Raw genomic sequence first — 22,288 nt, forward strand, 5'->3', positions numbered from 1 at the left:
GCACGGTCTCTGAGCTCTCTTTGCTCAAGGCTAGTACTCTACCACTTGAGCCACAGCACCACTTCTGGCTTTTTCTGTGTATGTGGCACTGAGGAATCAAACCCAGGGCTTCATGCATGCAAGGCCAGCACCCTACCACTTAGCCACTTTCCCAGCCCACACAGCACTTCTTAATGAATGGGATGCCATTTAATGAACTCCTGAGCCAGGCAGCACTCACATGCCAGGTTCTTACCTTACCGACCCCTCACGGCAGTTATGTGTGACAGGTTCGCTCATGCATCGTGGAGCTCAGATCAGCAACGACTTCCAGCTCACCCCCAAAAATAACCTACGCGAAACTTCTTTTAAAACCCTCTTGGCCATGCTCCCTATCTGGCAGCAGATGCAGGCTGGGGAGAAAGACACTCATTTTCACAGTACCAAGCTGCTGCGGGCCTAGGACAGAGGCTGGGAGAAGGGTTCCCAACGTACAAGCGAACGGAGGAGAGCCGACCCCTGCCTGTGGCACAGAGCCATCCTGTGCTCTCAGGAGAGCCTGCAGGTGGCCGGCAACCCTTGGAGTTCAGCCAGTTTGTCCCAGAAAACACCACAAAGCCCAGCTTCTGTGGACATCCTGTGTGGAATATTTATTTTACACGCACATACATGCACATAAGATTCATTAACAGTATAAGCAGTGGGATATAGCTTTATACCTGTAAGTTTAAATATAAATAACCTGCGCTGCCTTTAGGGAGACTGGCCTTCTGACCGGCACAGGGAGGCCGAAGTCCAGGAGATCCTCTCAGCTGCGTGGATCAGAAGGGGAGACTGTATCTGAAGAGGAGTCTATATAAAACCCGGCCCCATCCTCATTTTGAAGGCAGAAAGAAGCAAGGAGGGTTTTGGTTCACTATCCCCAGGCCTGTCAAGTAACAGGGTGGTCGCAGGATGGAGGAAGCAGGGCTTGGGTGGTCACAGGATGGAGGAAGCAGGGTTTGAGGGGTCGCAGGATGGATGAAGTAGGGTTTGGGGGTCACAGGATAGAGGAAGCAGGGCTTGGGGGGGTCACAGGATGGAGGAGGTGGGGCTTGGGGGTCACAGGATGGATGAAGCAGGGTTTGGGGGGTCACAGGATGGAGGAGGCAGGGATTGGGGGTCACAGGATGGAGGAGGCAGGGCTTGGGGGTCACAGGATGGATGAAGCAGGGCTTTGGGGGGGGGTCACAGGATGAAGGAGGCAAGGCTTGGGGGTCACAGGATGGAGGAGGCAGGGATTGGGGGTCACAGGATGGAGGAGGCAGGGCTTGGGGGGGTCACAGGATGGAGGAGGCGGGGCTTGAGGGTCACAGGATGGAGGAGGCAGGGATTCGGGGTCACAGGATAGAGGCAGGGATGGGGGGGGTCACAGGATGGAGGAGGCGGGGCTTGAGGGTCACAGGATGGAGGAGGCGGGGCTTGAGGGTCACAGGATGGAGGAGGCGGGGCTTGAAGGTCACAGGATGGAGGAGGCGGGGCTTGGGGGGTCACAGGATGGAGGAGGCGGGGCTTGGGGGTGTCACAGGATGGAGGAGGCGGGGCTTGGGGGGGTCACAGGATGGAGGAGGCAGGGATTGGGGGTCACAGGATGGAGGAGGTGGGGCTTGGGGGGGTCACAGGATGGAGGAGGCAGGGATTCAGGGTCACAGGATGGAGGCAGGGATTGGGGGTCACAGGATGGAGGAGGCAGGGATTCAGGGTCACAGGATGGAGGCAGGGATTGGGGGGTCACAGGATGGAGGAGGCAGGGATTCAGGGTCACAGGATGGAGGAGGCAGGGCTTGGGGGGGTCACAGGATGGAGGAGGCGGGGCTTGAGGGTCATAGGATGGAGGAGGCGGGGCTTGAGGGTCACAGGATGGAGGAGGCAGGGATTCAGGGTCACAGGATGGAGGAGGCAGGGCTTGGGGGGTCACAGGATGGAGGAGGCAGGGATTGGGGGTCACAGGATGGAGGAGGTGGGGCTTGGGGGGGGTCACAGGATGGAGGAGGCAGGTCTTGAGGGTCCTGGCAAGCTGCCCCGTAGCCTCGTCTTCACTGTGCTCTAGCCCTCAGCAAACTTAGGGTTCATGACTGTTGTGGTGGCGCTCTTGAAAAGGGGATTATCCTGGGGAGAGAGCGAGCATGGTGGTCAGGGTAGGGGGTCTCCAGAGCCGACCGCTGACACCAAGGGCAAGTCCTTTCCAGGGCTCAGGCCTCAGGGACAAAGCTTGTGGGGCAGGGCAAACTCAGATAGCAGCTGGTGTGGTGTGTGCGTCTCCCACAGCCACGGCCAGGCCCTACCAGGGGGCTGCAGGGGACAGGGATGCCTTCCCTCCCTGGAGGAGCCCAGGACAGCACGTACATTGTTCCACTGAGACTTGAGCTTCTCCTTCTCGAAGCGTCTGTACTCCCGGAGGTCACTCAGGTGGGTCAGGGCCTTCCAGATGACCAGCAGGAGGACACCGATCAACACGATGCCTGCCACAGTGCCCCCTACAATGGCGCCGATTTGGGGGCCCTCCACGCACTCTGAGTAGGAAGAACATGTCCCAGGGGTCAATTGCCTCAAAGGCGGCAGACACTAACCGTGCCTCCTTCCTACGGCCAGGGCCACTGCGTGGCTCACCACCCACCACACCGTGACGGTGGGGGAGAGAACACGGGCCAGGCCTGTGGCTCCAGCTGACACTAGCACGGCCGCTTGTTCACAGAGGAGGCCGGGACGCAGGCCATCCCACGCAGACCCTCACAGCGTGCCAGCACCAGCTCTGGGACGGTCTGTCCCTAAGCCTGCCGATGGTGACTGATACTTTGTGGGGACATGCTTGAGGGGCTCCCCATCACCACAGTGGAGCAAGAAGGGGACCGGCGTGGTCTCTGCTCATGCCAGGCACTCGGGAAGGTGATCCTGATCATGAGATACCTAACCTCCCCCCACCCCAGTTGTGTAGCACAGGGACACGCAGAGTTCCACAACAAAGGCCATCTGGAGGAGAGAGAAACACAGCCCCGCCCAGGCCAGCCCTTGGTTGCCCCAGCTGTCTTCTGGTTGGTCAGTAACCACCAACTGGCTCGTGCCAAGCAAGCCTCTCTGCCTTTAACCCTCACTCAACTCCCCTAGGCCTGCTCACAACCACCGGCTTCAATAAAGGACTTGCGTGTGGCACTCCTCTACTTGGACTTGTGTGGGTCCAACAGGAACAGCCAGCAGGAGCCAGAGGCCTGTGCTCAGGCAGCCGAGACGGCTGCACACAGGCAGGGTGCACGCGCTGTGCCCGGCCTCCCCCAGAGTGCAGGGTCCGGGCCCCAGAGCCACACCGCAGGCCCTGGCCTGGACAGAGATGCGCCCGGTCACTGGAGCTCCTCTGCGGCCCACTCCAGCATTTTCTGGGTCCCTCTCCAGTCATCTTGGCCTCCGCAGGGAAGCCCTGGACCTCGTAGGGGTTAGGTAACAGCCAGTCTGGTACTAAACCAGCTGCGAGCCCAAATCTGTACATCAGAATGACCTAGACAGTCTGGAGCCTGTGGTCCCAGGACCCAGAGCAGGCCATGAGCCCCAGGAACATGGCACAGAGTCTGAGGCCCGCCTGGCACGCCTTGGTGTCCTCTTGAGGAGGGGTGGCCACAGGGTGGTGCTAGTTCTGGGGTGCTGCTGGCCCGGGTTTCCCGAGACCACCTGAGCAGCCTCCCCACCCGGATCCCCAGCTCTCCGAGCTGAGACGGGGCAAGGTGTCCGGACCCTGGGAGCTGCCTGTCTAACACCCTGGGAAGGCCCATCCCTCACCAGTCATTCTGTCCCGCATCCATGGTCATGGCACACAAACCACCTCCTGAACACCCTCATCCCAAGCCTCTGCCTCCATCTCTGGGGACCTGGGCCCTCGAACCATCACCATCCCTCCTGGTGCAATCCCGCCATGCTACACCCAGGGCAGGCTCTGTCCATGCCACCCGGCCCACAGGTCATCAACAGGAAGGTGACACCTGGCCTCTGACAGGCTGTGTCCACCCACCAACCACTGGGCTGTCATCCAACTACCTTCTGACTGCAGAAGTGCCTAGCTCCCCAGAAAGTACAGAGCCTCCTGGCCTCTGACTGGCCAGTGCTCAGTCCACCCCCAGGAGGACCATGTCCATCCTGCTCCTGACAGAACCACGTCCACCCGGCCTCTCACATGACGGTAGGACACTGACCACTTCGAGCCCTCACAGGATGGTGTCCACTTGCTGCCAGCTGGGCTTTTATAAACAGACCTGTGTAATCCCTTTTCTTCTGGAAGCTCATTAATAGCTTCCTGGCATGGGCAGGGACAGACCCACACCCCCAGGGCTGGTGCAGGCTGCCCTGAGCAAGCACCGCCCTCCCCTTGGAAGGCTTGGCCTCAGGGGCCCATCCCCTCTGGTCTTCACATCCTGGGAGCCTGGCCACAGACCCATGTGATCGGACGCTGGCATCTGGTGCCCCTGGCACGTGAGCCCAGGAAGCCCAGGTTGGAGGCCCCAGGACCACGGGCAGGGACCAGAGCCCCATGAAGGGACAGCAGCTTGGAGCTGTCAGCACTTGTGCCCATGTGGGGCATCTGCCAGCATCGGCAGCCCCCAGCCCCGTCACGTGAGAGGTGCCCAGCCAGGATGGGGGGAATGCCCCACTCAGCAGTGTGGTTCCATGCTCAGTGCAGGCGGTGTGCCTGCCGAGGACCCTGCTCACCGCCCTCCGCAGCACCAGGTAAGGTCGGGGGAACGGGAGAGAAAGCCAGGAGGGCAGGGCAGGTGTTCAGCAGCCAGCCTGCCCCACCCCACAGACACACCAACCCTGCAGCCCCTCACATCTGTGGTTGGAGTTCTTGTCACCATAGTCCACCTGCCCACACTATGGCCCTGCCCGGCCTCACCTCGGCTGTCCTCCACGTAGATGTCGTAGCTGTCCCTCCCGTCCCGCTGCTGCATGGTGTAGGAGATCCAGCAGTTGTCCGAGTCCCGCTCCTTGCAGGACTTGCCCTTCCTGGTGGCGTTCTGCAGCCTCACGTTCACACACGCAGCGCTGCAGTTCTTCTCATAGGGGCCCTTGGCGAATTTCAGGCACTCCACGCAGGAGCTGCAGAGGACAGGGGTGAGCAGGTGTGCGGGTGCTGGGTGGTAAGAGCTTCAGACGGGACGCGTGTGGATGGGTGTGCCAGGGTGTGTGGTATGCACACCTGGGGTGTGGTCTGGGTGCTGGCTCTCCAGTGGATGGGGGTGTGGGGAGTGCATGCTGGGGAGCTGAAGGGCTCAGAGGGAGGCGGGGCGCACGGCCCAGCCAGCTGGACCCTGCCTGGGACTGCTGCGAAGCGGGTGCTCCCGGGCGTCCCCAGCGTGCCCGGAGCCAGGCAGGCCTGGGCGGCGGGCACACTCACATGTAGCTGCTGCAGGGCGCTGGGCAGCCCGGGCACTCCTCGCACAGGGGCGGCTGGTAGCCAGGGTCACACTTGCACGTGTTGCACTGGCACCTGCCGCGGCCGCTGCATTCCACCCGGCGTGGGTTCAGGCAGCCTGTGGTGGACCTCGAGCACTGGCAGGCAGAGCCCTCGAATCCCGGCTTGCATTGGCACTGGCCGCAGAAACACTCACCCCTCTCTGGAGACAGCAAGATCCAGGGATTCACCGGGCAGCCGGGAGGCCCACACCACCCCCCGGGGCTGCTCCTTCCCCAGACATGGCCTTCCGCAGAGGTGGGAATGTCCAGCCTCCACCCGCCCTTCCCTGCCCTCTGCCCATCCCTCCTCCATCCTCCTCCTGCCCCTCCTCCACCCTCTGCCTGCCCTCCCTGGGCTCCACAACCCCAGAAAGGACAACTGAGCTTGGGCAAAGGCACCAGACCCTGGGCGGGCCACATGGCCACACAGCACCACAGCGGTCGCTCAGCCAGTGTGGGCCTCCACAGCCCACCAGTGAACAGAATCCTCTCTCTCAGCACACTGCTTGGTCTTCTAGAAACCTGCCGGCCAGGCCTGCTGAGAGGCCCCGTGAAACACACAAGCATCTGCCCATCTGTCTATGTCCCATATCCGATTTTCAGTCCTTTACAGCGCCTGGGGACAAGAAGGCCCAGGCCAGGCCGCCACTCACTCGGGCCACCGCAGGGCTGGCCTTGGTGCCGCTCACAGTTGACGTTGTCACACTCGCAGTACCGCCCAAAGATCTCCTTGTTGGGTTCGTCGCTGGCGTGGCACATACACTGCCCGCAGACGCAGTCCCCCATCCCCGAGCACACGAGGGAGCTGTTGTCCTTCCGGCAGCTTCCCTCCAGCTCCTGGCTGCTCTTGCCCTGTGTCTGACACTCGCAGTTCTTCCCAATGTAGCCAGCATCACACCTGGGGTGAGAGGTGCTGGGCTCAGGGCCTCCCCTGTGGTGGGGACACTTCCTGTCCTCAGGCCCGCCCCTGTGGTGAGAACACTTCCTGTCCTCAGGCCGGCCCCTGTGGTGAGGACACTTCCTGTCCTCAGGCCCGCCCCTGTGGTGGGGACACTTCCTGTCCTCAGGCCCTCCCCTGTGGTGGGGACACTTCCTGTCCTCAGGCCCGCCCCTGTGGTGAGAACACTTCCTGTCCTCAGGCCCGCCCCTGTGGTGAGAACACTTCCTGTCCTCAGGCCCGCCCCTGTGGTGGGGACACTTCCTGTCCTCGGGCCCTCCCCTGTGGTGGGGACACTTTCTGTGCTCAGGCCCACCCCTGAGGTGGGGACACTTCCTGTCCTCAGGACCTACCCTGTGGTGGGGATACTTCCTGTCCTCAGGACCCACCCCTGTGGTGGGGACACTTCCTGTGCTCAGGCCCGCCCCTGTGGTGGGGACACTTTCTGTGCTCAGGCCCTCCCCTGTGGTGGGGACACTTCCTGTCCTCAGGCCCTCCCCTGTGGTGGGGACACTTCCTGTGCTCAGGACCTACCCTGTGGTGAGGACACTTCTTCGGCTAAGGGCCACTGGTCCACACTGGCAGTGTTATCAGCTCTGAGTCTGCTTCCCCATGAACCTGGCCAGGTCATCTCTAGGGCACACTGTGACCCTGGCACCGGTGGAGCTGTGCAGACAGCCTGAGCCAGTGCGTGCTCCCTCCCAGTCCTCAGTGCTGTCTACACAGCGCGTGCTCCCTCCCAGTCCTCAGCACTGTCTACACACAGCGCGTGCTCCCTCCCAGTCCTCAGCGCTGTCTACACACAGCGCGTGCTCCCTCCCAGTCCTCAGCACTGTCTACACACAGCGCGTGCTCCCTCCCAGTCCTCAGCACTGTCTACACACAGCGCGTGCTCCCTCCCCAGTCCTCAGTGCTGTCTACACAGCGCGTGCTCCCTCCCAGTCCTCAGCACTGTCTACACACAGCGCGTGCTCCCTCCCAGTCCTCAGCACTGTCTACACACAGCGCGTGCTCCCTCCCAGTCCTCAGCACTGTCTACACACAGCGCGTGCTCCCTCCCAGTCCTCAGCGCTGTCTACACACAGCGCGTGCTCCCTCCCAGTCCTCAGTGCTGTCTACACAGCGCGTGCTCCCTCCCAGTCCTCAGCACTGTCTACACACAGCGCGTGCTCCCTCCCAGTCCTCAGCGCTGTCTACACAGCACGTGCTCCCTCCCCAGTCCTCAGCGCTGTCCACACACAGCGCGTGCTCCCTCCCAGTCCTCAGCACTGTCTACACACAGCGCATGCTCCCTCCCAGTCCTCAGTGCTGTCCACACACAGCGCGTGCTCCCTCCCAGTCCTCAGTGCTGTCTACACAGCGCGTGCTCCCTCCCAGTCCTCAGCACTGTCTACACACAGCGCGTGCTCCCTCCAGTCCTCAGCACTGTCTACACACAGCGCGTGCTCCCTCCCAGTCCTCAGCACTGTCCACACACAGCGCGTGCTCCCTCCCAGTCCTCAGCACTGTCTACACACAGCGCGTGCTCCCTCCCAGTCCTCAGTGCTGTCTACACAGCGCGTGCTCCCTCCCAGTCCTCAGCACTGTCTACACACAGCGCATGCTCCCTCCCAGTCCTCAGTGCTGTCTACACAGCGCGTGCTCCCTCCCAGCCCTCAGCGCTGTCTACACACAGCGCGTGCTCCCTCCCAGTCCTCAGCACTGTCTACACACAGCGCGTGCTCCCTCCCAGTCCTCAGCGCTGTCTACACACAGCGCGTGCTCCCTCCCAGTCCTCAGCGCTGTCTACACAGCGCGTGCTCCCTCCCAGTCCTCAGCACTGTCTACACACAGCGCGTGCTCCCTCCCAGTCCTCAGTGCTGTCTACACACAGCGCGTGCTCCCTCCCAGTCCTCAGCACTGTCTACACACAGCGCGTGCTCCCTCCCAGTCCTCAGCGCTGTCCACACACAGCGCGTGCTCCCTCCCAGTCCTCAGCACTGTCTACACACAGCGCGTGCTCCCTCCCAGTCCTCAGCACTGTCTACACACAGCGCGTGCTCCCTCCCAGTCCTCAGCGCTGTCTACACACAGCGCGTGCTCCCTCCCAGTCCTCAGTGCTGTCTACACAGCGCGTGCTCCCTCCCAGTCCTCAGCACTGTCTACACACAGCGCGTGCTCCCTCCAGTCCTCAGCACTGTCTACACACAGCGCGTGCTCCCTCCCAGTCCTCAGCGCTGTCTACACACAGCGCGTGCTCCCTCCCAGTCCTCAGCGCTGTCTACACACAGCGCGTGCTCCCTCCCAGTCCTCAGTGCTGTCTACACAGCGCGTGCTCCCTCCCAGTCCTCAGCACTGTCTACACACAGCGCGTGCTCCCTCCCAGTCCTCAGCACTGTCTACACACAGCGCGTGCTCCCTCCCAGTCCTCAGCACTGTCTACACACAGCGCGTGCTCCCTCCCAGTCCTCAGTGCTGTCTACACAGCGCATGCTCCCTCCCAGTCCTCAGCACTGTCTACACACAGCACGTGCTCCCTCCCAGTCCTCAGCACTGTCTACACACAGCGCGTGCTCCCTCCCAGTCCTCAGTGCTGTCTACACACAGCGCGTGCTCCCTCCCAGTCCTCAGCGCTGTCTACACAGCGCGTGCTCCCTCCCAGTCCTCAGTGCTGTCTACACAGCGCGTGCTCCCTCCCAGTCCTCAGCACTGTCTACACACAGCGCGTGCTCCCTCCCAGCCCTCAGCACTGTCTACACACAGCGCGTGCTCCCTCCCAGTCCTCAGCACTGTCTACACACAGGGCGTGCTCCCTCCCAGTCCTCAGCACTGTCTACACACAGCGCGTCCTCCCTCCCCAGTCCTCAGGCGGTGGCAGGATGCATGGTGCCGTCTCCCACAGCACTAGCTGGCAGGAAGCAGTGGCACACGCAGCTCAGTAGGAAGATGGGGGCAGTAGCCAGGCCACTGGTGTGTCCAGGTGTGTTCAGAGAGGATGCTGAGATGGGCTGCCCTGCCTCGGGGAGGAGGAATCTTCTGGATCATTGACCAGTGGCGATGTGCTCTGAGGAGTTGTCCTCAGACCCTGCACACCCAGACCAGTGAGGGCATGGTGCAAAGCGAGGGGGTTGCTGCACCTCCTGCCCCACAGCCGGCCCTGCCTGCCCTGCGGGTGTGCGTGCCCGCCTCACCTGCAGACGCCGCACTCCAGCGAGCCCTTGCCCCCGCAGAGCCCGCGGTCCTGCTTCTGGTCCCGACACTGGCACTGGCACTGCGGGAGGACCCGCACGGTCACTGTGTCTGTGAAGCCCAGGGCCCGGATGACAAACGACTGCTGCTGCAGGCAGGCGGTGGCCGTGACCTTCACCTGGAAGGTGATCTGTGGGGAGAGCAGGACACAGTGGGGAGGGGAGGCAGGCCTCGCTCCGCAGGGCCGTGTGGACGGGGGTGCCGGCGCCCCGTGCCCTCCACGGGGCTCCTGTGGATGGAGGCGTCCGCAGGGCTGTGTGGACAGAGGCGTGGGTGCCCTACGCCTCCCTGTGTGGACAGAGGCGTGGGTGCCCTACGCCTCCCTGTGTGGACAGAGGCGCTGTGCTCTGCTCACCCTGCAGCCACCCCCAGGCACTATCTCGAGCCGGCACACACTGGCTCACTGCTGGGATCACTGCTGGGACCCTCCTGCTATTCCCATGGGACCCCTGCTCCCCTCCCTGTTGGTAGGGCCAACAGGGAGCACGGACAGGCCTTCTAGCAGCTGGCATCCCAGGCCATGTGGAAGCCAGGCTTACTAGGCCAGGGTGGAGACCTGGGTTCCTGGGTCAGGATGGAGGCTAGGGCTCCCGGGCTGGGGTGGGGGCCAGGGTTCCTGGGTCAGGATGGAGGCCAGGGCTCCAGGGCCGGGGTGGAGGCCCAGCTTACCGGGACATTGATCTGCACGCCATCGCAGTCTCCTCTGGGCTGGCCCATGTGAGATGCCCCGTTACTGCAGAAAGAGTCGTAGGTGACCCTCAGGGTGTCGGGGAGGGGACTGTGGTCCAGGAAGACGCGGGAGGACAGTTTCTGCAAGCAGAGTGGCCAGGCTTAGGGGTGAGAGCTCTTGGAACACCGCTTACTTCCAAGAGATTTCCAGGGTAGCTGGGGACCCACTGGTGCCGGACCCTGAGTGGAGCCTGGCTCACTCCCACAGGTACCAGGACCCCGGTCTGGGAGCAGCACAGCTCTGGGGGCAGCAGCAGGGTGGGCCGGGAGCCTGGGAGGAGGAGAAGGAGGGGGAGGAGGGGGGTGAAGGAGGAGGAGGGGGGAAGGAGGAGGGGGGAAGGAGGAGGAGGGGGAGGAAGAGGAGGGGGAGGAGGGGGGGAAGGAGGAGGAGGGGGGAAGGAGGAGGGGGGAAGGAGGAGGAGGGGGAGGAGGGGAAGGGAAAGAGGAGGAGGGGGAGGAGGAGGAGTGACCCTGCAGGGCTCGTGCAGGACAGTGTAGGGAGGCTGGCAAAAGGGGTGCCCCACCCCATGGGCATCTTTGCAGGGATTCCGGGGCCTCCCCCATAGGGAAAACATCTGCCCCCCTTCTCCAGGGTGACCAGCGGGCAGAGCCCCGAGGGAGGAGTGGGGGGGGGACTGGGTGGCACCCCCACACCATCGATGAGAGGACACAGATCTGTTTTGTGTGAGTGGCCACCAGGCTGAGGGGGCCAATGAGACAGGGCTCCCCCCTCCCCGTCCTTCTGCTGGCCAGCAGGGGGGCAGGGGTGCTGGCTTCTGGGGCCCAGCCCGCCCCCTCTCCCCCCGCACCGCGCCCTGCCAGCGACTCACATTATAGGCGTTTTTGATGAGCTGCACCACATTGCTGGAGTCATCAGACAGCTCCCCGACAGCTGACTTGGGGATGATCTCGGTGAGTTTCTGTTGGTGAGAGGGACAGATGGGTGCAGCTAGCACCGGAGTCCTCCTGGGTGCGGGCTTGTCATGTCCAGGGGCCTCTGGTGCCTATGAGGCGGCTCGGCCACCCTCAGTGTGACCACCACTGCAGAGCACCTGGTTACTGGCGGGATTTCAACAACTGGCTCTCAGGAACGAAGCAGCCCGGGTGTTTGGTGTGAATGCTCCCAGGGGTCACTGCTGAACTGGCCATGTCCCTAATTGGGACTCTTGCCTGGTTCACCAGGGGACAGCATTTCCACTATACCAGTGTGGTGGGCAGAAATAACCCAAGGGGTACAGTTATCCGTAAAATGAGGCAAAAATCTCTGGGAAGTGGTGAGTCCTGTGCATTTCAAGGGCTTGAATGACTGCATTTTAACAGTGACCGTACTGTATTACTCCTGCAATGGTCAGCCATAGCAGACAGCCATGCTGCCCAGAAGTGCCCCCAGGGGTAGACTGGCCAGAGGGCCCCCCCATTACAGACAAGCCAGCCCTTCCCACACCCGCCTTGTCTGTGTGTCTCATGAAAAGAAACACTTCCCCTCTGAGGACACAGGACTCGGGGCAGGGCTGCTTCCTGCTGACGATGACTCCAAAGAATGGAGTCCAGTGCCCTCTAAGGAGTCACGAGGCCACCACAGCCTGGTTGTCACCTCCTCCAGGCTGTGTGAGAGGCAGCCCTAGCCCTCGGAAGCCTCTGCCTGTGGAACCTGCTCTCTGCCCAGGCCAGTAGCTGTGGACAGTGTGACCGTACTGTCCAGGCTGCTCCCTGCTGCCTTGGCCAAATCCCAGCAACAGAAATGCACGACAGCCTGTGGCCCCAGGGAGGGGGTGGCCTGGGGGACTGGCCATGGCTCCTGCGGCAGCAGCCAAGATCAGGACCTGCTGTGACACCTGAGGAGGGACACCACGGCCTCACCACAGAGGAGTGGGGGCCGCCATGTCCTGACTGCTGGGAAGTCCCTCCTCCTATTCTGTCCTGTCTATCAGCCCTGGGCCGAGCTGACCCGCTGTGCTGGCAGTGTCACCAGCTCTCACCGCTCACCCAGACACCTCCTCCTCTGCCTCTGAGGCTCCTGCCCTTCTCTGGATCCCAGGATACGGCCGCAGGAATGCTGGCCTTCCTTCCGGCCCTGTGCACAGCAAGGCTATGATGGCTATCCTGGATATGAACCTGACTTCCCAGTCTGAGGCTCAGCGATGCCCATTCCACAGAGGCAATCACCCGGCACTCTGCATGGCCTCCCCAGCCTGAGCTCAGCCTCTCAGTCCGAAGCCGCAGGAGCCATGCCCAGGGCCCTCCATGCACAGGAGAGAGAGGTGAAGTGGGGCTCTGCGCTTCGCGTTGACGAAGATGGTAGTAACAACAGAAGCAGGCACTGTCTACGTGAGAATCCAGCCATGGGCAGCCGCTCTTGGCCGTCACTGAGCGCACTGGCGCAGGGACACTCGGACCGCCCTCCCAGCCGGCAGCGCTGCTCCTTGTAGAGGCAGGAAAAGGAGGCCTGCTGAGGACTGGCCCAGGTAGTTTGGCTGCAATTGAGCTGGGGTCTGCGATTTCTGTGCAGGGACCCCGCTGGCTCTGAAGAACCTGACACAGATCTATAAACAATCACGACCACAACCGTCCATTGTCCAACATACACACCTCATTCTGCCTCACTTGCCTCTCAGGCCACCGCCACTGGAGGAGGCTTCTTAGGGGAGAAGGCACAGAATCTCCCCCTTTCTGCAAACCCCTGTTGCACTGTGAATCCATGGGCATGGGCTATCCGCATCTTACACCTTCCCAAGGACGATGAACCCCGGCAGGGATCACTCCAGGAGCTCAGCAGTGCGATGGGGCGGGCAGGCACAGGATGGGGGGGGGGGTGAGCTTATCATCTAGATGGGCTGGAGGCCAAGGTCAACCTCAAAGGTAGCTGGCCACATCTGCATGGCTGGACCTTGATGTTCCAGCATGTGACTGCGGAAGCACGGCTCCACGCCGGGCTCCACACACGCACGGCTCCACACATGCATGGCTCCACACCAGGCTCCACGCCGGGCTCCACACACCGCGCCCAGAGCTGTCCATGCTCCTCGGGAGACAGCTGCAAGTTTGTGCCTGGTCTCTGGACTCCACCACAAACTGTTCTTTCCTCTTTGCTGCTTTTAATCTGAATCCCACACTAATAAATGTACCTGTGAATCTATGGTTTTGTTGGGTCCTGTGGCATGACCAGTGAACCACCGGACAGGAGAGGGTCAAGAAGCCCTGACCACACCGGAGCTCCCTGAGTGCATCAGTGTGTCCCCTGGGGACGTTGCCCAGTGGCTGTCTTACCAATCCAGGCGCATGCGCCACCAGCAGCAGCAGCAGCACTGTGGGACAAGGCACTGGGCAGCGCTTGGCACAGCCCAAGTCTGCCCGGCTGCTCTGACAGAGACAGGGTGGTGAGGGCTATGGGAAGTCACCACAGACACAGGAAATGTCCCTCCTGCTGCTGCTGCTTGTGTCCTGACACCACTGGACCCAGTCACTTCCCTCTTCAAAGGCACGTGGACAAAGGCAGAACCCCTGCCATGTGGGCTGGGAACGGTGGGGCACCCCTCAGCAAGCAGCAGCCGCTGCCTGCGTCCCGAGGCCTGCGCTCATCCCGAGGCCTGGGCGCCCACATCAGCAGAGTTGAGATCAGCGCCAGAGCGGGGAGCTTGGGGAAATCAGATCCAGCTCCAACTGCATGCTCTTTCTTTCTTTCTTTCTTTCTTTCTGTTGGCCGTGGGACTTGAACTCTGGGCCTGGGGGCTGTCCCTCAGCTCTTCAACTCAAGATGAGCTCTCTACCTCTTGAGCCACAGTGCTACTTCCAGTTTTCTGGTGGTTTATTGGAGATAAGAGTCTCATGGACTTTCCTGCCCAGGCTAGCTTTGAACCTCGATCCTCAGATCTCAGCCTCCTGAGTAGCTAGGATGACAGGCGTGAGCCACCAGCGCCTGGCTCCAACTGCAGTGTCTAAACCCAAAACACAGGGTACAGATGAGGGCTGCGTCCTTCCCCAGGCAAGATGTCTGGCTGCTTCAAAGCAAAGTGACAGGTGGTCTCAGAGCGATGCCCTCCACAGTTGGTCATGTCTCAGCTCCCGCCTTCCAGGGTCTTTAGGGGACACGTGCTCCAACCAACCATCGGAAGAAGAGGCGTGAGTGGTAGGCCCTGCCCAGGCCTCCCCCGGGTGGCTACAGCAGGACCCGGCTCGGTTACCCAGCTAGACCCCCTATATGAAATCCACCCCACTGTGCCCCGGATGTGTGGGCTCCTCCGCTATGTCTGACTCTGTGTGAAATGTCGCCATTCAAATGCATATAAGCAGAAAACAAGGAAGTTTCCCCAAATTAACAAATCAGATCTGCAGAATTGCCACATTCCAGTAAAAATAAAAACAAAAAACAGGAACACCACCAGCAAGACCTATGCCATGATTATTACAGAACTTCACGTCAGGAGAAACACTTGCTGGACGCCACGCATGAACACCATGCCACAAAGAGCTCCCCACACCTCCCAAACCACCATCCCACCCACAACGGCGTGGCCAAGGCCAGGGGGCCACACACCAGCACAGGAAGCAGAATGAGGCGACACCCCAGCAGGCTGGGTTTGTCATCCCACAGTGACGTGGTCCGCCCTCCCCCGCCTACCCCACATTGCCCAAGACCCCACCCCACTCACCTCATAGGTTTTTACCATCCTCTTGGTCACTGCAAAGATGGGCTGGATGTTGTTTTCTGCCAGTTTGTGTGCCAGCTGGCCCACCGATGGGTAGTCCTGGAGAGACACCTGTCAGATGGTGCCTGGGGCAGAGAGCAAGCCTTCCAGGTCACCTTGTTTAAGAAAGCCAGTGTCCAAGACCCCTGCACCAGCTGCTGGCAATTCAGGCCTGCCCATCTGGTATTATGGTGGCCTCTTCTCTGAATAAGGTTTGTAAGTTGTGCAGGAAACTGGCTCTATCAAAACACAGTTACAGTTTTCTGTATCAACACTTGATACAGAATGGAGCATGAATAACCACTCCTGATTTAAAGCCAGCTAAAGTGAGAGCTGTGTGTGTGTGTGTGTGTGTGTGTGTGTATGCGCGCACACGCATGCGTGCTTGCATGCATGCATGCACTATCCTAGGGCTTGAACTCAGGGCCTGGGCGCTGTCCCTTTACTTTTTGCACAAGCCTAGTGCCCTACCACTTGAGCCACAGCTCCACTTCTGGGGGGTTTTGGTAGTTCATTGCAGATAAGAGTCTCACAGACTTTCCTACCTGGGCTGGCCTTAAACCACAATCTGCAGATCTCAGCCTCCTGAGTAGCTAGGATTACAAGTGTGAGGCACAGACATACAGGCTTGAGAGCAGCATTTTGATGGTCCCGTGCTGGGGACATGGGGCATACATCTGGTCTCCCCAGGGTAGCACTCTGATACTACCCTGGCCAAAGTGATGTCTACATCTCTGGGAGATGCTCAAGAGGCAGAGCCTCTTGGATATCAGGTGTCACACTCCCTGTCTATGTCTTGGATCCCCAGTTCTCCCCTCAACACTGCTCAGCTGCGGGATGCTGGTGGGGAGCCCAAGTTGTAGCAGCTTTGCAATCCTTCGGGGGAGTAAGAGGGTGTCCAGGGATGGCCTCAGCCCTGGCCCATCTCCTCTAGTGAGGGCTGGATGGAGTCCAGGAGGACTGTGGGCGAAGGTTCCTGTACCGATGTTACAGGCCCCGGGACAGGAGCTGGGGCAGCCTGAGGGGGAGGCTGCAAAGGCAGGATCCCTGCATGAAGTCCAAGGCCAGAGACGCCTCAGCCATCCACTGTCCTCTCCTAGCCTGCCACTGGGTCTCCAGGACCTCACTGGCACACTCAGGGCTTCTGGAAGTTTCTTAGGTTGGAAGGAGGTGTCCAGGCTCTGGCAAGGTGACCCGAACAAGACGGTGTGCAGAGGCTGCTCTCCCCGCTGCCCCCCTGCTTCTCCCCAGTGGGCCCTAAGAGCCCCAGGGGCTCCTAACCCACCCCAGGGACCCTTGAGGTGGGGGCCAGGAGGGCACTCACGAATTCATTGCTTCTTTTGTACATGTTGTTCTCCAGGTGGCAGCGGCCGTCATTAGGGGTCAGGATGGCACCCAGCTTCCCGTCGCCCGCAAAGTGGAAGCCATCATCTGTGGCATACACCAGCAGCCGCGTGACATTGCGCCAGCCAATTTCCTCCTGGAGGAAGAAGGTCGGGTGTTGCCAGCCTTGGCTTCCCACCAGACCCTCTGGTAGCTGGGCTGGGCAGCAGTGGCCCCTCCTGCATTCTCACAGCTAGGAGAACAGGAAGAAAGGGACAGGACAGAGCAGGCAACGTGCCCAAGCTGACGCCCCCCAGGCCTGCTCCATGGGAGGTAGGGGCTGGAACATAGGTCACAGTCTAAAAGAAAGCCTGGATTAGTCACCTGATTAGCCAGAAACAGATCCCAAAAGAGAAGAAACGTACGCAGAAACATCCGTTACAGTATAGAAACATCACCACAGTTGACAACCACCCACCACAGTGTAGAAACATCCACCACAGTGTGGAAAACTCCAAGTGAAAGGAAGAGCCCGAGGGATGTCCACAGGAGTGGCTGGAGTGTCCCTGGAGGGGCCCATGTGCACGATGTAGGTCTCACACGCATTCATGACCTCACAGCATGGAAGGCTCATCTAGAACATGCACGAGCACCGAGTGCCCCAGACCCCAGCGTGGCTGCACCAGGCTGTGCGTGTCAGGACACCATAGTCACATCAACATTAGTTACAAAGACAGCCTGCAACAGGTGTGGACAGGACATGGGTGAGTAGACAGGACGTCACAAGGACGTGGACATGGTGAGGACACGGGACATGGGTGAGGACATGGACATGGTGAGGACACGGGACGTGGCCAGGACACGGGATGTGGGTGAGGACACGGGACGTGGGTGAGGACACAGGACATGGTAAGGAGGTGGGATGTGGATGAGGACAGGGGACGTGGTGAGGACACGGGACGTGGGTGAGGACATGGGACGTGGGTGAGGACACGGGACATGGCGAGGACACGGGACGTGGCGAGGACACGAGACATGGTGAGGACACGGGACGTGGGTGAGGACAGGGGATGTGGTGAGGACACGGGACGTGGATGAGGACACGGGACATGGGTGAGGACACGGGACGTGGGTGAAGACACGGGACGTGGCGAGGACACGGGACGTGGCGAGGACACAAGATGTGGGTGAGGACATGGGACATGGGTGAGGACACGGGATGTGGATGAGGACAGGGGACGTGGTGAGGACATGGGACATGGGTGAGGACACGGGACGTGGGTGAAGACACGGGACATGGCGAGGACACGGGACATGGCGAGGACACGGGACATGGCGAGGACACGGGACGTGGGTGAGGACACAAGACATGGTAAGGAGGTGGGACGTGGATGAGGACAGGGGACGTGGTGAGGACACGGGACGTGGGTGAGGACATGGACATGGCGAGGACACGGGACGTGGGTGAGGACATGGACATGGCGAGGACACGAGATATGGGTGAGGACACGGGACGTGGGTGAGGACACGGGATGTGGGTGAGGACACGGGACGTGGGTGAGGACACGGGAAGTGGGTGAGGACACAGGACGTGGGTGAGGACACGGGATGTGGGTGAGGACACGGGACGTGGGTGAAGACACAGGACATGGTAAGGACACAGGACGTGGCGAGGACATGAGACATGGTAAGGAGGTGGGATGTGGATGAGGACATGGGACGTGGGTGAGGACACGGGATGTGGGTGAAGACACGGGACATGGTGAGGACACAGGACGTAGATGACACGGGATGTAGTGAGGACATGGGATGTGGCGAGGACACGAGACGTGGGTGAGGACACGGGACGTGGGTGAGGACACGGGACGTGGATGAGGACACGGGACGTGGTGAGGACACGGGACGTGGGTGAGGACACGGGACACGGTGAGGACACGGGACGTGGGTGAAGACACGGGACACGGTGAGGACACGGGACGTGGTGAGGACACGGGACGTAGATGAGGACACGGTACGTGGCGAGGACACGGGACGTGGTGAGGACACGGGACATAGATGAGGACACGGGACGTGGATGAGGACACAGGACATGGTAAGGAGGTGGGATGTGGATGAGGACAGGGGACGTGGTGAGGACACGGGACGTGGGTGAGGACACGGGACGTGGTGAGGACACGGGACACGGTGAGGACACGGGACGTGGTGAGGACACGGGACACGGTGAGGACACGGGACGTGGTGAGGACACGGGACACGGTGAGGACACGGGATGTGGTGAGGACACGGGACGTGGTGAGGACACAGCTTGGCAGAGCCCCCACCCTCTTGGCTGGTGAGGAAGGAGAGAAATCAGCTTTGACTCCCAAGGACCTTTTATAGAAGACATTAGACTTCAGAAGAGCATAGGGGTCACCAGTTAGCCACAAAACCCTGCGCCTCATGTCCCTGGCTCTGCGGCCTGGAGGCTGGGGGAGGGCGGCAGCCCAAGGCAGGTGCTGTCCTCTTGAGGCCCCATTAGCAGGTGAGGTCAGGACCCAGCAGGCAGGGCCAGTCCCTGAGCCCACTGGCCTGTGGTGCCAGGGCCCGAGGCCCGCAGCCCCTGGTGGGCCCGCAGGACCCGGGCAGACCGGGCACTCACCGGGCAAGCGGCCACTTGCATCATGGCATCCAGCCCACCCTCGGGGGCGTCCAGGTTTCCAGAAATCAGCTGCTTCCCAACCTCTGTCTGGAACTGGTTGGAGTTGTCGGTGAGCTTCAGCACGTGCCGGAAGGCAAACGGGGCCTGGCACCCCTTCTCCTTGTTGGGACACGGGTTCTTCAGCTTCTCAGGGTGTGTGTTGACAAACGGCAGCACTGTCTTATCCACGAAGGACCCAAAGCCTGAGGACACATGGCACTGGCTGAGGAGGACAGGGAACCAGCCAGCCTTGAGGGAGTGTGACCTTGTTATCACCGGAGGACAAGGGAGAAAGCACACCAGGGCCCCAAGGAACATGTGTGTGCACACGTGCAAGTCATGCACACCTCTGAGCATGAGCGTGTGTGTGTAACGTGAGTATAGGTGTGGCATATCAATGTACGCACATGAATCCAGATACATGGTCTACACATGTGAATGTGACTGTGTGCACATGTGTGTCTGTACATGTGGGCATAGGTGTGTGAACTCTACACACATGTTCCTGGGTATGCACAAGGGACTGAGTGTGACCACGTACCTGGGTGGACATGAATGTGTGACACGTTTGCAAGCACTCATGGCTCTGAACATGTGATCATACCACATGTGCACACGTGTGTGCCCAGAATGCAGTCAGCTATATGTGACTGTGAGAGCACTGCACACGCCCACACCCACAGGTGAGATTGTGAATCACAAGGTCCAGTATGTGTGTATGCCTCGCTGCACACAGAGAATGAGGCAGAGCATATCAGAAACAAGAAGAGAAATAGGGTTAAATGATGCGCACTTGAGGGGGTTCAGGGACCAGGTCTGGCCTAGTGGAGATGCAGACCCCTCCCCGGTCCCATGGCCACCCAGAGGATGCTGGTCTGAGCTCCTCTGTGTGTTGGAGGTGTGTGGAGTGCAAACTGCCCAGGGTGGTGGGGGTGGGGTGGGGGCGGGGCGGGATGGGGGCAGGGACAGAGCTGAGCCAACCATGGGGGGGGGGGTCTCACCCACGCGGCCAGACTTGGTGATCTCGTTCAGCGCGCGGAGCAGGTCACCCCCCAGCTTCTTGACGTTGATGAGATCGTCCAGCATGGAGTAGGAGAGGTCCATGAGGTAGTACAGGTCAATGGGGTAGCCCTCCGCCCGCCGGAAAGTCACATTGAATGCAGCCTCCTGACCTGTGGCGGGATGGGCTCAGGAAGCACACCCACACTCCCCACGCGCGCTCCAGACCTGGGAGCACGCTCCCCACGCGCGTTCCAGACCTGGGAGCACGCTCCCCACACGCTCCAGACCTCGGAGCACGCTCCCCACGCGCTCCAGACCTCGGAGCACGCTCCCCACAGGCGCTCCAGACCTCGGAGCACGCTCCCCATGCGCGCTCCAGACCTGGGGGCACGCTCCCCACAGGCGCTCCAGACCTCGGAGCACGCTCCCCACGCGCTCCAGACCTCGGAGCACGCTCCCCACAGGCGCTCCAGACCTTGGAGCACGCTCCCCACGCGCGCTCCAGACCTGGGGGCACGCTCCCCACAGGCGCTCCAGACCTGGGGGCACGCTCCCCACAGGCGCTCCAGACCTGGGAGCACGCTCCCCACGCGCGCTCCAGACCTCGGAGCACGCTCCCCACGCGCGCTCCAGACCTCGGAGCACGCTCCCCACGCGCGCTCCAGACCTCGGAGCACGCTCCCCACGCGTGCTCCAGACCTGGGAGCACGCTCCCCACAGGCGCTCCAGACCTGGGGGCACGCTCCCCACAGGCGCTCCAGACCTGGGGGCACGCTCCCCACAGGCGCTCCAGACCTGGGGGCACGCTCCCCACAGGCGCTCCAGACCTGGGGCCACGCTCCCCACAGGCGCTCCAGACCTGGGAGCACGCTCCCCACGCGCGCTCCAGACCTCGGAGCACGCTCCCCACGCACGCTCCAGACCTGGGAGCACGCTCCCCACGCGCGCTCCAGACCTGGGGGCACGCTCCCCACGCGCACTCCAGACCTGGGGGCACACTCCCCACAGGCGCTCCAGACCTCGGAGCTCGCTCCCCACGCGCCTCTGTGAGTGCCTAGGGTGCAAGGTGGTGTCCCCAAGGCCTGCGGCATGGGGAGCTGCCTCTCTATCCCACAAGTGTGGCCGTGCCGTGCCTGACTCAGTTTCCTTGCTGAGAAATGGTGTCTGCGATGACGCCCCGGTGCTGCCCTCAGAGGGCGGTGGGAGCTCATGAGGTCATAAGCAGAGGGACCTGTGCCAGTTCACAGGCAGGAGGGGCAGGCTCTGTCTCCAGCTGACCCCAGGACGTCTGTCCCTGCATGCGCTGGCCCTGGGGCTCCTCCCTAGGCCCGCGCCTCACGCCTTGCCTGCTGTTGGCTCTCCGGATGTCCTTGTTTGCCGACTTTGACCTGTGTCTACAGCCAAGCTCCGGCCTGGGCTTCCAGGGGTGGGGTCCCAGAGCCCTCAGACGCGGCTTCCTCGCCCACCCGCTGTGCTCTCCCTGCAGCCACCCCTGGCCTTCCCACGTGGCAGCGAGCAGGGATGAGCCTGTCCTCACCAACCTGAAATGGCCCAGCAGCACTGGGCCATGAGGGCAGACCCTTCCGCTCTCCCCCCCCCCCCCCCCGCCACTCCCCTCCCCAGCCCGGCCTAAGCAGCACCAGGGCTGTGCTCTGAAACAGGAGCTGTGGTCTCGGGCTGCTGGCCAATCCTGGTTCCCCAGATTCTTGGCTCTTATCTGAACTTCTGCCAAGAGTGCACTGGCCTTCTGAGGGTGGACGAGAACAGTGTTTTCCCAATAGCATGTTCTTTGTGCTAAATAACACCTCAAAACAGAGGCCAGACCCTCGGCCACAGACAGGACACTGGGGGACACTTGCCTGGGGCACAGAGAGAGGAAGGGGCATGGTGGAGGTCAGAGTTAGGTCATGAGGTCCCCACAGCCCTCAGGCTTTCCCTGGCCCACCTCGCTGTCCATCCTGGACACATGCCCAGGTGGTCAGCCCTGGTCGCCCAAGTGAGCTAAGTTCACCACACAGGTATCACGCCTACCTGGCCGCAGGTGAAGGGTCACGTGCTGTGGGGACAGCTGTGTGCTGCCCCTCTGCGGGTCTTTCTGGGGCATGGCAAAGCTCCTGGGGTCCAGGATGTTGTCCGCCTCACAGCCCTTCTTCTGCAGCTGCTCCCGGGTGTCACAGCGGGTGGAGTCAGGCTCCCCTTGGTCTGTGAAGTTCTGGGGGGGGGGGGCGGCTGACTCAGGGGAGGCTGTAGGAC

The 22,288-nt window shown here is 61.5% G+C and overlaps 1 protein-coding gene across 1 annotated transcript in view; it reads right to left on the reverse strand.

The window, feature by feature from the left end:
- Nucleotides 1-603: 603 nt before the first annotated feature.
- The window catches only part of Itgb2 (integrin subunit beta 2), a 29,308-nt gene continuing 7,623 nt past the window's right edge, over nt 604-22,288 (reverse strand). The window contains exons 4-16 of the mRNA XM_042671644.1: nt 22,067-22,247; nt 20,035-20,205; nt 18,995-19,236; nt 16,358-16,513; nt 14,998-15,093; nt 11,179-11,268; nt 10,289-10,429; nt 9,562-9,749; nt 6,108-6,352; nt 5,396-5,615; nt 4,895-5,097; nt 2,365-2,531; nt 604-2,127 (exon numbers count right to left, since the gene is read on the reverse strand). Of these exons, the coding sequence (XP_042527578.1) occupies nt 2,065-2,127; nt 2,365-2,531; nt 4,895-5,097; nt 5,396-5,615; nt 6,108-6,352; nt 9,562-9,749; nt 10,289-10,429; nt 11,179-11,268; nt 14,998-15,093; nt 16,358-16,513; nt 18,995-19,236; nt 20,035-20,205; nt 22,067-22,247 (2,163 nt within the window). The 3' untranslated portion in view covers nt 604-2,064. The remainder of the gene's footprint in view (nt 2,128-2,364; nt 2,532-4,894; nt 5,098-5,395; nt 5,616-6,107; nt 6,353-9,561; nt 9,750-10,288; nt 10,430-11,178; nt 11,269-14,997; nt 15,094-16,357; nt 16,514-18,994; nt 19,237-20,034; nt 20,206-22,066; nt 22,248-22,288) is intronic.

This window comes from Dipodomys spectabilis, unplaced genomic scaffold, assembly GCF_019054845.1.
Source record: "Dipodomys spectabilis isolate Male_0828 unplaced genomic scaffold, ASM1905484v1 ptg000652l, whole genome shotgun sequence".
Classification (NCBI taxonomy): Eukaryota; Metazoa; Chordata; class Mammalia; order Rodentia; family Heteromyidae; genus Dipodomys; species Dipodomys spectabilis.